General features: G+C 34.4%; 2 protein-coding genes across 4 annotated transcripts in view; one reads left to right on the top strand and one right to left on the bottom strand.

The window, feature by feature from the left end:
• LOC142983913 (uncharacterized) overlaps positions 1 to 14,936 on the bottom strand; it is an 82,878-nt gene that overhangs the window by 14,889 nt on the left and 53,053 nt on the right. Inside the window, exon 1 of one of the 3 annotated variants that reach the window (XM_076131115.1) lies at positions 4,961 to 5,045. The exons of the other annotated variants lie outside the window; for them this stretch is intronic. The gene's annotated coding sequence lies outside the window, so the exon portion shown is untranslated. Of the gene's footprint in view, positions 1 to 4,960; positions 5,046 to 14,936 lie in introns of those variants that run through there. 3 annotated transcript variants of the gene reach the window in all.
• On the top strand, positions 8,633 to 14,061 carry LOC142983971 (uncharacterized). The gene is made up of 2 exons (XM_076131209.1): positions 8,633 to 8,896; positions 12,568 to 14,061. The coding sequence occupies exons 1-2, from the start codon at positions 8,719 to 8,721 to the stop codon at positions 13,065 to 13,067; spliced, it is 678 nt and encodes a 225-aa protein (XP_075987324.1). The 5' UTR covers positions 8,633 to 8,718; the 3' UTR covers positions 13,068 to 14,061.

Below are 14,936 nucleotides of genomic sequence, written 5' to 3' on the forward strand. Positions count from 1 at the left end.
CATACCTATAAATAAAACATCGACAATTTCAATTTAGTTTTATGGACAATACCATGACCCATAGTAATGAGTGATTATTACACAATTATATGAAATAATGCCCTCGAAGTAGTGTTTACTAACTAAGAGGTAGAGATATTAGGGAGTTCCGTAAGTGTTACCGAAACTTTCGGATATCCGATATAAAACATTATCCGTTGCCGTAACCGAGTCCGAAATAGAAAATTTCGGATAATATTGGATAGGGGTGAACCGGCGGTCTCAATAGAGACACGTCATGACATAATGCATACGTAATTTAATGGTGACATTTAAACACAACCATTTTATTTGCTATTTTTATTTTACTTTTCAAGTTACTTATAAATCTAATATACGTAACTGAAATTATCCGAAACTAACGGATAATCCGAAATAATTTCATATCCGTATCCAGTATAGTAATCATTCCTATATCCGTATCTACTCCGTATCCGAATCATATCCATAACATCCCTGGTAATAATGCCCTCGAAGTAGTGTTTACTAACTAGGAAGCCATTTTGTTGCGTTACATGAAGCCATTCTATGGCCTTGTGCACTGATAAATGAAGCAGAAGTACTTACAAATACTATAATACTATTGATACGTAATAGATAAATAGGTACTAGATTAAAAACATATGTTTAAAACTCAAGTTTAACATCAATTTTAAATATTTACATCTAATTATTGTTATTATATTAATTATATAACTGTATACAAAAGAAAAATACACACTAATTAAAATAAGGAATCATAAAATGTCGCCGCATCGCCGTCCTCGGTTAACGTGTCCAGAATTGGTAATTAGCATCACTGCCACATTATATAATATAGAAAATAAAACTCAAGTTGAATAATTAATGTACTTGTTTATTTTAGTAGTAGGTACAGTAGTCAACCTAGTGTCAAAGTTGTTCAGTCGCCCGAAAGGTCTTCGACATGACTTAACAACTGTTATCTTATTTGAAAACAACCGAGACCGATTTTTACGTGCCCTCCGAAGCATGGAGACGCTCAATTCAAATACCTCTACACGGTCACGCATCTATAGAATGCCCGCGCCAAGGGTCGCTTAACGCGCTAAAATAAATCCCTGCATGATGATTGATAAAGATATTTGGACAGTTTTGCCTTAATTAACCTTTTTAACCTAATTATCTAAAAGTCCTGTTTTATTATCTTCAAAGCCATTGCGGGGAAACCCACTTTTTGAAGAAAATAACCTTTAGAAAAATTATGTAATTTTGCGCTACAACAGACTAAAGAAACTCTTGTTTTTTGTCGGTAAATAAAAATATGTAAACATTCGAATTGAGGAATTTTCCTTGACAGCTAGACTTAAAACCACAAACAAATCCACCAAAACGTCCTCTGTGGCGCAGGGGTTGAGGTGGCCACATCACTAACAGCGTGTCGGTCGTAGGTTCGAATTCCACACGGAAAAAAAAATTGTCATCCACAGATAACTGTTCCCGGTCTGGTAGTACTTTGTGTTTGTTTTTGCATGTTTGTAAAAGTCTCCGCGACACAAGATAAATAATCAGTGCGGGAGGTGTCTTAAAAAAAAAAAACAAGAAGAGACATAAAAACTGATACGTAATACTATTGGAAAATCCAAATATATCAAAGAAATCCTACCCAAGCCATATAAAGAAATATATTCGTACCCAAGAATCGAACCTACGACCCCACGCCTAGCACTGACATAACCACTACACAACACCGTCATCGAAACAGGAATAACAAATGACGAAATATAATTCAATTTAAATACCTCTAAGAAATCATGATTCATTATAATTATATCAATAGTGACGTAGTACTTCGTAGTATAATGTGACGTTGCAAATACTCAGTATGTTTACATCATAGTGAGCCGTGACGTCATGAGGCTAATCGCAGCGGTGACCGGTTATCTGTTACTCAGACAGTCAGACCAACGTGTAGATTATGTAAAATATGCAAATAGAATATGTATAGGGTGTCTTAATAGTATAATTTTATATATTCTGTATATTTTTACTACAAAATTGTATTCGGGGATTTGTAAATTTTATGGGGAGTACATTACTCATCACTGGCCGCTATTCTGAAATATGTATATAATATGAATAGCTATAAGGGCTCGGCCACAACTGTGATTTACGACGTTAGTCTATGAATCTTGTATTGCTGTATGACGTCGTCTTTGCGATGCGTCGACGCAGCACAATTTTTGTAGATTCGCCCTTAGAATTGTTCCCATCAATAAAAGTGAAGTGTTGCACAAACAATTAAGCATTGCAAAAATAAACAGGGGTACGCCTTTCGAGCTGTCGAAAACTGTCGAGTTTCGGTGTAACTTTTTCCGACGAGTTTTCACAATAATGACACTTTATTTTTAGTATTATTCTGCATTTTTCGCATATACAAATTTATAGGAAACACACCAGAAAAATACTGTATTTAATAAGTGCTCTGTTATTGAAACACCCTTTATAAGTAGGTATAATAATATGTGCTTGCTAAGATTCTGATGATGTCATAATGATGTAGAAAGAGGTGTGTCTCAGCTTGTAGCACGCGAGAAGAAACACACCTTAAGGTAAATTTTAATTTTATTACGTTTTTCTTATAACCAGTGACTGTGTCATTTTTGGACAAAAGTCTCTACCCAAACGAGGGAGGGGTTATGCCTTGCGACCGTCACGCGGGCCAAGTGTGGATTTTGGACTTTAAATTTTTTATGTGTTCCTTTATGGATCGCCTGACGCAACGAAGGAGCTGATTGGGGAACTACTTATTAGACAATCTTGGGTTTTATTTAATTGCAGAAGATAAAGCAAATATATTAATTTATAATAATTATAAATTTAACACATTAATGTCCCACTGCTGGGCAAGGGTTTCCGCCCGTAATAAGGGAGGGGTTAGGTCTTGAGTCTACCAGCAAATGCGGGTTGGGGAGCTTATTTATATTTTTAAAATTAACGTGTGAATAAATACTTTTGTTCGGGTATTCTTGTTGACGTAGAAGAATTTCTAGATAAAAAATGTTATTTTTGGAATGTCTCTCTTATAAGTATGAATGAAAGTGTGTTTATATAATACTAGCTGACCCGCACAACTTCGCTTGCGTCACATAAGAGAGAATGGGTCATAATTTTCCCCGTTTCCGAAACATTTTTTACTGGTACTCTGCTCCTATTGGTAGTAGCGTGATGATATATAGCCTATTTAAGAATTTTTCCAATCGGACCAGTAGTTCCTGAGATTAGCGCGTTCAAAAAAACAAACAAACAAACAAACTCTTCAGCTTTATAATATTAGTATAGATTAGCTATTGTAAGAATTTTAGGCGTGTCGTACGTATACATTCATAATTAAAATAATCTTTGTATGTACTACGAACACTTACTACTAAACTGGCCGTTTTTTAACTCCCGACGAAAAAAAGATGGGTGTTACAAGTTTCAAGTGTCTGTCTGTGGCATCATAACTCCCGAACGGATGCAGTGATTTCAATTTATATATTTTTTTACTTGTTTTATTTAGGTCTTGCGCAAAAACTTTGGTTCAAAAGTTTGCTATACATTCGCTAGTTGTGGATCTTAGTATTGAAATCATAATTCAAGTACTTGATAATCTTTAGAACAGGTTGCTGATCTCGGAAATATAATATTATAAAATACTTTTTTAAAGACAACTCCCGCACTAAGAATTGCTCTTGTGTCGCGGGGACTTTTATAAATATACAAACAACGGATACAAAGCACAACCAGACCCGAAACAATTATTTGTGGATCGCACAAGTAATTGCTCCGTGTGGGAATCGAACCCACGACCTCCTGTTGCAGTGGTATCGGCGTGGCGACCTAAACCACTGCGCCACAGAGGCATTCATGTTATGTTGTGTGTACATCTCCGTGAAAAGATTTCCTGTAGTAAAAAGTATCCTAAGCGTTTATCTAGGTTTTAAACTATCTTTGCAACACAATAAAATTCGTTCCGTTGTTTTTCGTGGAATGAGTAACAAACATACATACGCCCATCGACATAAACTTTAGTACATTTATAATAATTATAAGTAGGATTATAAAAGATGACTAACAAAGAAAAACCAGTCTGACACAAAGGTAGAGAATAGGTACGTGACACATCGCAGGTTGATGCGTTGAGGAGTCTTAAATGTATGCTAAAGCATGTTGCTATGTTACAGGATGAATGTTATACTCTAACCGACTTATTCATAAACAAACTATAAACCTATTTTAGTTAAAAAGCTACTATAATGTATTTTGTTTCTTTCATTTCGCTAAGGAGTGAAAGAAACAAAACACTTTATAAGCCTTTCATAACTTCATATATTTTTATGAATAAGAGGGTTCAAATTTATTAGAGAGCCTTGGCACGCAAGATTAACTTAGATTGATCAGCCTGCCTTTCTACCAACTATGTTGAAGTCGGTCTTCAACCTCACCGGATCCAGCTGAAATATCAGTATTTTACATGGAACGACTCCCTTTGGTACCTCCACAACCCAGTTACCTAGGTTATAACACGATACCTTTCAGTAAGACTGGTTGTCAGACTTTCAAGCTTCCGAATGCTATTAATAACTGTCAAAGATCTTTGAAAATGACAACCGGGACCTACAATTTAACATGCCTTCCGAAACACGGAGTAACTGGATATGTTAAATGGTCACCTATCCACGGAACAACCTCGGCAAGCGTAGCTTAACCTCAGAGATCGATCCGGCTTTTGTTAACTAAGCCACGAGCTCTTCTAGCCCCCGTTTCTGAGTAAATTTGGCGGTAGTTTATCTATTCGTTTCTTTTTGTATGAGTTTTGACGCTATTGAATAGATAAACTACCGTTAAATGTACCTCAGAAACCGGGAGTAATACGACGAACTAAACTAAAACTAACTACTACGAATAAAATATTACTTACAAAATAATAAATTCCACAGCAGTGAAACAGGACACTCTCTGGTAAGTTAATCCGACGGTTTGTTGTCCAATCGACTTATTCTTCGGCTTAATGAGATTACACCTTGCTGACGAGATCAAGAGTGTACTGAACTATGAGAGCCACTTCATGGCAGTCATGCGCAGTAGAACTGCTGGCTTGCATCTGATAATCTTGGTTCAAAGTTCAACAGTTTGTTGTTTTTTTAACTGGCTTCAACGTGTGGTTTCGCTCGCTTATATTTAAGTTTTTCTGACGCGCAATGTGATTTGTTAACATATCATATTGCATTGCAATTTATTTATTTTTTATTACTACTGTACAAAATTCCCCAAATTTGTTTTGATGACCGAGTAGTTTAATTTAAACACTTTTCTATACTAATATTATAAAGCTGAAGATTTTTTGTTTGAACGCGCTAATCTCAGGAACTACTGGTCCGATTTGAAAAATTCTTTCAGTGTTAGATAGTCCATTTATCGAGCAAGGCTATATATCATCCCGCTACAACCAATAGGAGCAGAGTAGCAATAAAAAATGTAACAAAAACGGGGAATCTTGACCCATTCTCTCTTATGTGACGCAAGCGAAGTTGCGCGGGTCAGCTAGTCTCATATAAAAGTCTTCAATCATATCATAGCTTCATTTGCTCTAACGGTAAAAGGAAAATCGTGCAAGCTAGAAAAACAAAAAGTTCTTAAAGGGAAGCCAAGCTGTGGACTCAGGGCCTATCTGTCCTTCATATGAGGAAGGAGTGGCGCCCATAGCCAGTTACGCTTACCAGTCGGTAAACGATCTGTGGGTTAAGTAAGTATAGTGATATATAACTGCACGTTTGGCGCAGTGGTTTAAGCGGTCACCTCGCCGCAATAACTGTGGCGCCGCGTGTGGTGGGTTCGAATGCCACCCGGGACAAATCTTTGTGTGATGAGCACGAGTATTTGTTCTGAGCCTGGATGTTAATGTATCTATATAAGTATGTATTTAGAAGTATATAAGTATGTTTATCAGTTATTTGGTTACCATAGTACAAGCTCTGCTTAGTTTGGAATCAAATGACCGTGTGTGAGTTGTCCATTAATATTTATTTATTTATATCTAATCTGAGCGACGCTGTGCTTCGGATGACACGTAAAAAGTCGATCCCGGTTGTTGTCTACTATGATAACGGTCAGTCATGTCAAAGGCCTTTCGGGCGGCTTGAACAACTTTGCCACTACGTTGATCACTAACTATACGATAATATAAAAAATCATCATCATTCATTAGCCTGTATCCATTTATTGCAGATGATTCATAATTGTTTACGACAGTCAGGGTCAAACTAGACTTTTTTATAAATGCATTTGAAATAATTAGTTTACATTCGAATACCTAGCATATAACGTCATTATGACCTTTTAGTATCCAAAATAAATGTCTAATAAAATCTGTTCTTCATTGTCGTTTTTTAATATATAAATAGATATTTGACATTTAATTTAGGTGGAGATCACTGAGTGGCGTCTTGGATACCCCCAAGGAGGTTTCCATACGATTCCGACAAATAATATCCATATTATTGAAATCCTCAAAATTAAATCCGGTTTTACTTTCTATCCAATGGTGTATTTTAAAAAATCCCCGTGACACAAACATTTTTTAACGCGGTATTTTTAAAAAGAGTAAAAGGCATTAGGTTTTTGGGAAGTTCCAAAGTACCCATAGACTTAGACATTAGACTTCGCGTGATTTCGGTTGACATTACGAGAAACAACTCGCTTGTCTAAAAAACCCAGTTTAATTAAATAATGCATCCGTAATTTGCGTAGTGTAACGAATTTGAGTTCCGCTTGGGAAAAAAGATTCTAGATTTTTCTTTACAATCTGCAGTGCCTATCTCGCGGTCGGTTAAGCATGAGGTTTCGAGTTCAATTCCCAGATTGGACAAAATGCTTTTGATCTTTTCTAATTTACATTAGATTATTCACAATAGTAGTCCGAAGTTTGGTAACGTGCCAGGCATATGGCCATAGACTCGCCAAAATATTACATGGAACTAATATTGTTAGAGGCGAAATGCGAGTATGTTTCATACACTTCTGCCTACACTGTCGGGTATAACGGGAGTAATGTTATTTATGTATGTATCGTCAATAGTCAAAAAGATTTGAAATATCGAGGTCCACTCCAAAAAGAGGTCTTACAGTAATCGAAAACCAAACAAATATTCTTTGAAATTTCGTTTGCTTCTTATCAAAATTCTATCCGTTATAAAATGTCAGTCAGACTGTGTTACAAGAATATAAGGCATGCTTATTTCCTACTGCCGACTCCGTGCCAAAATAAGAGCCACCATTCTTGTAGGCCTTCAGATAATATTGCGACCGCTTTTACAGGTATAAAAAATACAAATAATGAATTAAAATGATGTAAGAGTGTTTACAGTTTGCGTTTGTCTGAGTCAACATGTAGTGCACGTGGTGGGCAACACACTGTCACCTCACTATAAACAAAAGAACTGACCGGGTAGGTTACCAGTTATACCAGTTTTTTTGTGAGACTAATAATAAAATTGTCTATAGTCGGGTTATTTCTATATTTTCTTCCGTTATAAACCGCTTTTATCCTTATAACGGATATTTTTTTAACGACTAAAAGAGTAACAGAAAAAGGAAATAGGAAAAAAAAATGAGCACATATTTTAATTCCGGGCAGTTAGATCTTTTTATTAAATAAGTAAATAAATATCGAGTGCATGTGTTTTGTCTTCTTATTGAAAAAGTAAATATATTTTTTGTGCATCGTCATTATTCTTTACATAGAAAAAGTATTAAGTAGCTTAGTTTGAAAATTATGATTCTGAAAATTATTAAGTAAGCACCTACCGCGTGGTTTTTGGCTGTAAATATGTTATATTATGTTCTTTTCCAAGATATATTCTTGAGATACAATAGTTTATTCAAATGCCTTTAGCCACTTTGAAGTGCAAGAAAGACAAATAACTACCTGAAAATCACACTTTCCCATACAATATTAAATAGTAGTACATATATGGTCTCCAACTTAATTGTTTATTACAAAAAATACTTGTAAATTATCTGTATCAGATGATTTAAAGGTAATTTACCGCATGGAAAGCAAACCCGCACGTCACGGTCAAAGTTTTATGTTTTTATCAAAAGAATACGTAATTGTTGTGTCGTATCGATGACTCATATAAGAAACAACGATGACTCATTCGCTATATCAAAATTTGCGCTACGTACATTCTAGAAACACATTTATTCATAGAATTATAAAAGTTTTTCTGTCTATCCCCCACCCTTATTGCCGCTCACTCGAACCAAGAAAATTCTGACGCAATTTGACGCAACTCATTGCTAGTCATTATCTTACGAAATAACTGAAATGAACCCAATACACCTTGAAAATAAAAGTACTTATCTGAAAGATAAATTTTGTACAGATAGTTAAACACTTGCATTCCATTCCACGTTGTTTTAACAGCGGAATATTACGCAATAATAAACACAGTTCGTGCAATGTTTCGTTGTGTGATATGTTTATGTCATCGACCGGTGTATTTATGTGTGCGTCAGAATGCTGCGCTCTGATTGGTGGGAAAAAGTGAGAAGTTGAGAACTAGATATTGCGCGCCTTTTAATGTTTCGCATCGATGTTGCGACGCAGTTGCGCATAACGCTCCGTGGTGAACGGTTGTCATTGATTTAAATATTGTGATTTGTTTGTTTTCATAAATGATGGAGTCGAAATACGACCTGTTTACTAAAGTGAGTGATAGAAGAGATATCGTGGAGTTTGTGAAAGAGATTGAGAAGTATCCGTGCTTGTACGATAAGACTTTGCCGGAGTATGCAAATAAAGTGCATAATCGACGTGCTTGGTCAACAATTGCTAAGAAAATCAATACTACAGGTAATTTATATTTTTGTTACTATTACTTCGTTGTAGTTTACAAGAGAATTAACGACAATTACATGGTGCAATACCGAACTAAACGTCTCAAAGGTATGATTTATTTAAAAAAAAAAAAAAAAAGCTTTTTGAGGTCTAGAAGTTGTCGTTAACAAAAACATAATTAGGAATCTTAATTTTCATATTGGAAAATAGTTTTATACTTATTAAAAGAAAGTCTCAAAAACATAACGGTTTTATATTTTCGCGCGCAAAAATCGTTCAACATTTTTATATTTTTACACGCGTGGTTCGAGTGAACGGTAGACTGCTGGCCGCATAGAAAAATATGATTGCACATGATTGTGTAATATTGCATGAAAAATTAAATTGTTAAAAATAATTATATGGAAAACTACACGAATAATGAAATAACCTATTGACCTAATTAGTAAAGTGTCATAATTGCAATTTTAGTGTACTTACTCATAATAATGCAATCAAAATTACTTTTGATGTAGAAAATTTTAGCCTTACTTGCCACAAAACATATTCGCGACCTGTAAAAATATGTCACTTATAGCTAGTAATCTAGTCGTAGATATAGTTTTTTAAAATAATATTATATCCCTTATGCCTTTTACTAAGAATAATTTAAGAATACTATAAAAAATCAATAATATCGTGTGCTGGGAATCGAACTTGTACCACTGCTGCTTTGCTTATCGGCTTTTTATTTGTTATTATTTTCTTAATGACCTTTAATTAGTTTTTATCATTTACTCTCGATTGCGCCATAAAAAACTATAGTGACATAAAAACGGCGGGAAAACCGCAGAATTAATTACAGTAATTACCAATTAATTATTTGTTACTATTTACCCATCAATAAAGGGTTTATTTCCCCGTTTAGGATAACTGTTAAGAGTATGATGTATGAAGTACATAAATACAAATATATAGGAAATCTGCAGCCTCTTCATCATCATCTCTTCAGAATCAGCCCTTAGTACTATAAATCTGACAGTAATTTTATCAAAAAAACAAAAAAAAATTTTTGGTAAAATAGATCATACGCCACTTGAAAATGAACCTACCTATATTGTTATCTCCTAGGCATTCTTTCAAATGGTTCGCCTTTGAGCCATCTGTACAAAGTTCTCTATAGTTCCTGTAGTCTTTGTTCTCGTAAACGACCTATATCTTTACTAAAAAGTGGGTGGAACAGTTAAACCTTGTATTTAAAATACATTAAGATCCTACGCCCCTTTAAGGAAAACCTGTATCTGTAAAAGTCTTCGCATAGCTTTACATCGGGTCCTTAATCGTATATTTTGTACTAATCTGTAGATATAGATATAAATATAATAAAGTAGATATACATATAATTTACGGATACAAAGTGCAACAAACATACTTAGTATAGAAGAGATATAAAAGCCTGTTATATCCGACAGTTTATGAAATACACTCGCGTTTCGCTGTTAATGTTAGTCCCATGTAATGTTATAGCCGGCGAGTCTATTGGCCATATCTTTTGTCTTTATCTATATACAGAGCACGGTATTAAAATGCTGGCTACTAAGACTATTCTAATAAAAAACAATTAGAACTTTGGGTGATTCAGAAATTGACTCAAAGCTCGAGATAAGCAGTCCCAGAGGCAGTCAATTATTAAATTACATAGGTACCTAAATAAAATCACGCTCTTTTCCTGTAGGGGTAGATTCATTGGTAGGTAAGACTATTGTCAAATTGTATGGGTATTCATGAATCATGGACTGGGTATATTATTATTCACTGGAAAGTTTTTAGGTCCCAGAGCTTCTCCATCCATTAAACCAAAAAGGTTATCGGTGGTAGCATCAAGTAGCATAAATCCCTTTCTGCGGGGAAGGTTACTGCCCTTCCCCCCAGGAAGGGTGTATTTAAGAGAGTTTTTCCTATCGTTAAAAAAAGTATAGGTATTATCATTATCAATTGATTGGAATTTTAGAAAGACACACAGATCATATCGGCGATGTCTTGAAAAAAGGTCACGTGCATAGCCACTCGTAACTGGCGGTCCTGTATGACAAGATGTATGGATGTGAATGAGGTAAGGGAAGTTTTAAAGGAATGTACCAAATGGCGTTCTTTAGTATCTGCCTAGTTCTATAGAAAAAGGCGTTATTTTATGTATGTATGTAAGTATGTATGATATGTATGTATGTATGGATATCTAGAAAGAGGGAAACCCTTTGTTTACTCATAGGGATCATGCAATCAAGAAATAATCGATTCTAAAATTGTACACTTTAGTCACATTGCTACTGTTTCGAAAGATTATTATTTTAGAGTGTATATTGTAATAGCCATACATGAGTTTAGTAAGTTCCCAGCCACTTAGTATTATCTTTTGAGCCTAGAGTGACTAAATTTTGACGTCAATACCTAGTCATTGTAGATTTTCAGTGTTAATTACAGTTTTAAGTATACTTGAAGAATAAATTTGTTTTATGAGTAGGTTTACAAATATACCAAATTCACCCAAAACTAGTGAGATGGATAATTTATTTATCACCAGCTAACTTTAGATGCTCCGGTTCCCTATGTTTGATCCCGGGTTTTCAGCTATCTCCATACTTGATTACATCAAAATCGGTTCTGCGGTTTAATATTATTAGCATGAATGTTGAAACTAACTTACTGCATTTTAAATTATTTTTACCGCATTATAAAACATTTAAAGGTACGGCGATATCTTTGATTTTCGTACATCTTTTTACCGTACTTTATACTATACTACTTCTATTACTATAACATGGTGATTTATTTAATTACCTATCGTAGTATTAATTAATCCATATAATATAATCGTCTTAATAATAATAATTATCGATTTGCGTTAATGGTTGTTTACTCCAATTGTGATCAAGTTCCTACTCGTTTGTTAGATATTGCAATATATTATGAAATATATTTTGATGTTGACCAAAGAATCGTTATAGGTATTACTGTTATCGTTATGTGGGGTTCTATTTATAGATTACAGTGTTTTGGTAGAGCTCTTATTACAACTTGTTGGGAAATAATTTTAATCTTAAGTCCAAGGTCTGAGATGTTTGGCCAAATTCAAAATGTCCTTTATTTCGTAAACTTCGTGCAGAGTAATTTCTGTAATATGTTCTATTTGCAACATTCAATAATAAAGGTAAAAATCTATAGTTAGAGATTAAAAAAAAGTGCCCAAGAGTTTCTGGCCAGCTCTTCTCATTAGACCTAAGTACATTAAAACTACCAAATTTACTCTCTGTATCAGTGCTTGACCTATATGAATAAGTGTTTTGATTTTGAGCATTTGAATTTGTCATATATTTTTTCAGTCAACTACTGAAGTGCGTTTTGATAGACTTTGTATGCAACGCCTTCCTTATAATGTTATCCTTAATTCATTCCTTATAATATTTTCCTTAACTTTTACTGATCTCTTCGTAGAAATGATTATAATGACTGTCTTAACAAAATGTTGTGTGTTGTAGGTACTTAATTTTAACAAGTATTTCGCACTGCTTCGGATTTATATCCTAACTTTGCCATAGGAAATAATACACGAAGCTATCTTATAATTCTTAGATAGATCCCAAGGTAGCCAAAACTTTATAATATACCTATTTTGAATCAAATTAATCTTATCTTTTCTTTGTTCACAGTACCAGACTGCAGGGACAAATGGCGCAAAATAAGGATTTCATTCATGAGGAGTTTGAAACAACAGCAAAGCGACAAGCCTCCAATGAGACCTTACTACTTGGCTGAAGACCTGCACTTTTTAAGACCATTCCTCAAAATCAACCCAAAAACATCAACACCTAAAGAAGAACAAATGGAGTTTGAGACTCTGAAGCAAGATATTTCTGACAGCGAGGGTTCGGACAATTTTGAAATAGAAGAACCTAATGGTGAACGAGAAATTGAAAGAGTCATGTTCAAAGAAGCCAGCGTCATCAAAGAAAGACCTAAAGACATCAAAGTATACCCCAAACCAAATGGTCGGAACAGCTACAGTGAAGACATGGAATCGTCTGCAAGAAAAATGTTCCTGTTAAGTCTTCTACCAGATGTAGAGTGCTTTACAGAGTCGGAAATGCGAATATTTAGGCGCGAAGTGATAAATGTATGTGACAGTATAATAAATAGGCGTAAGATATGAAAATTCCACTAGTCATTGATATTTGTTTGATCAGTTATATGGTCGACGCTAAATGGTGTCCTATTCTTGATCTGATTGCCACATTAGGACACATGAGATGGCAGAAAAAATTGATGCTCATCATGACTTGCAAGAAAGTAATGTCATGTGCAAGGCTTTGTAAAAAGTCGTACTTTTTGTAGATATGGTTCATCAGCCTATTGGTCACGTGTTTAAGGAAAGATTGTACGTTGATTCGATGCGGTCTGGTAACCTCTACAAAGTTTTAATAATAAAAAAATGGCTGTATAGCTGGCAGATATTTATGTTTAATCAAAGATATTAAGATCTAGTATCTCAGCTTATGGATAAGCATCGGTTAACCTATCTGACAGTTCAGATAAATGCATAAAGTACAGTAAAAAATCCACCTAATAAACTAACCGGTGCTTATTCAGAACTGTTGTAACTGATAATTCAAATTAGACTTTATTCAGTCTTTAGTTGTCGTCAAATATAATTTGACAGATTTTTTGCGTCTACGAGGTATTACCAATTTGGTAGCTAATGAGTATTTTGTTTTTGTTGTATTCTTAATTTACCTCGGAGGTTGATTTAAGTATTCTTTGTCAATTCGCTTATGGTCGTTCTAATAAGATCTGCCGGTAAGTTTTCCGAATTTCAAAAGGCAGTCGTCGTTTGAAATCCGGAAAACGTAACAAGTAAAATTATTTACTCAAAAAATCTTCTTACACCGGCAAATCTATTTAGAATGCTGTATACAATGTATAATTATTTTGCAAATCAAGAAGGAAAAGATTTTAAAGATATTTTGAGTATAATTGATGGAACAAAAATATTGTCACGAGAAAATTAAGTTCTTTTCTAATAAAAGTTTAGTACATATATTGTCACACATAGGAAGATTTACTACAAAATTAATATGTTTGAATGTATGAAGGTTAAATAAAAATTATAACTTTAGTGTAAGAATTAAAAGATTTTTGTTGAAATAAAAAAATGTTATTTAAACATATACTTTTGTTTAATTTGTCCTTTACTATGTCATATAGAAAGTATATCGTCGGTGTCATATCAATATCTGCTATATGCACTTTTCAAAGTAAATACCTACTGTGTGCTACTTTTAAAATATAAGGTACCTGGGTCAAATATGGCCAGCCAAAAAATATAGCCACTTACTATTAATTTATATTATATCATTGTAATCTACTGTTTTGCATCATTTTTGGAAGTAAAGCAAAGGTATAATTTTGCATTAAAAAAGGGAGCTCTGAAAAGTGCAGTTTCATGTACCGATTCGTCATTCGCTCCACTGCATTGTGCTTCCGTGGAAACGCACACTATGACAATATGATGCTTTGCTTTTCTCTAGAACTGTTACAAATCAGACCTCGCAGCTAAGAAAGTTTTCCTCTCGATTTATTACTTCATCGTTGAAGCAAGTGATAATTATAAAGCACCGATTTTTAATAGATAAGTATCTTTTTAAAAATGCCACTTGACTTTTGACATAGCTATAAGTTTATTGACCTTGTGATTTAGCAAGAGGACACAGTGATAGAAAAATCAGACATTACCTGTTGGCCTGACCCGGACTTTGAATCCGAGACGCTCTGCGCGCTCCGCGACTGCTCGCCGGTCGGCATTACCAATGCGTCACAGAGCCAGTCAAGTTTTATATAACTGTTAGAGTTCTAACAATGTTGATTCATCCGTAGAATTTGAATACTCAAGTTGTTCAATCCAATATTCCAACATAACGTTATATTGATAATAGCTGACTTGGCAAACGTTGTTTTGCCATATAAATAAAAAAATGGGGTATGAAAAATAGATGTTGGCCGATTCTCACACCTATTCAATATG

The sequence above is a fragment of the Anticarsia gemmatalis genome, chromosome 25 (genome assembly GCF_050436995.1).
Source record: "Anticarsia gemmatalis isolate Benzon Research Colony breed Stoneville strain chromosome 25, ilAntGemm2 primary, whole genome shotgun sequence".
In the NCBI taxonomy this organism is placed as follows: domain Eukaryota; kingdom Metazoa; phylum Arthropoda; class Insecta; order Lepidoptera; family Erebidae; genus Anticarsia; species Anticarsia gemmatalis.

What these genes read in the sequence shown, in the direction of transcription:
- LOC142983971 (XM_076131209.1), top strand. Translation starts at nt 8,719, where the DNA reads ATGATGGAGTCGAAATACGACCTGTTTACTAAAGTGAGTGATAGAAGA. An exon ending in TAAGAAAATCAATACTACAG is followed by an intron (nt 8,897 to 12,567) that starts GTAATTTATATT and finishes CTTTGTTCACAG; the next exon opens with TACCAGACTGCAGGGACAAA.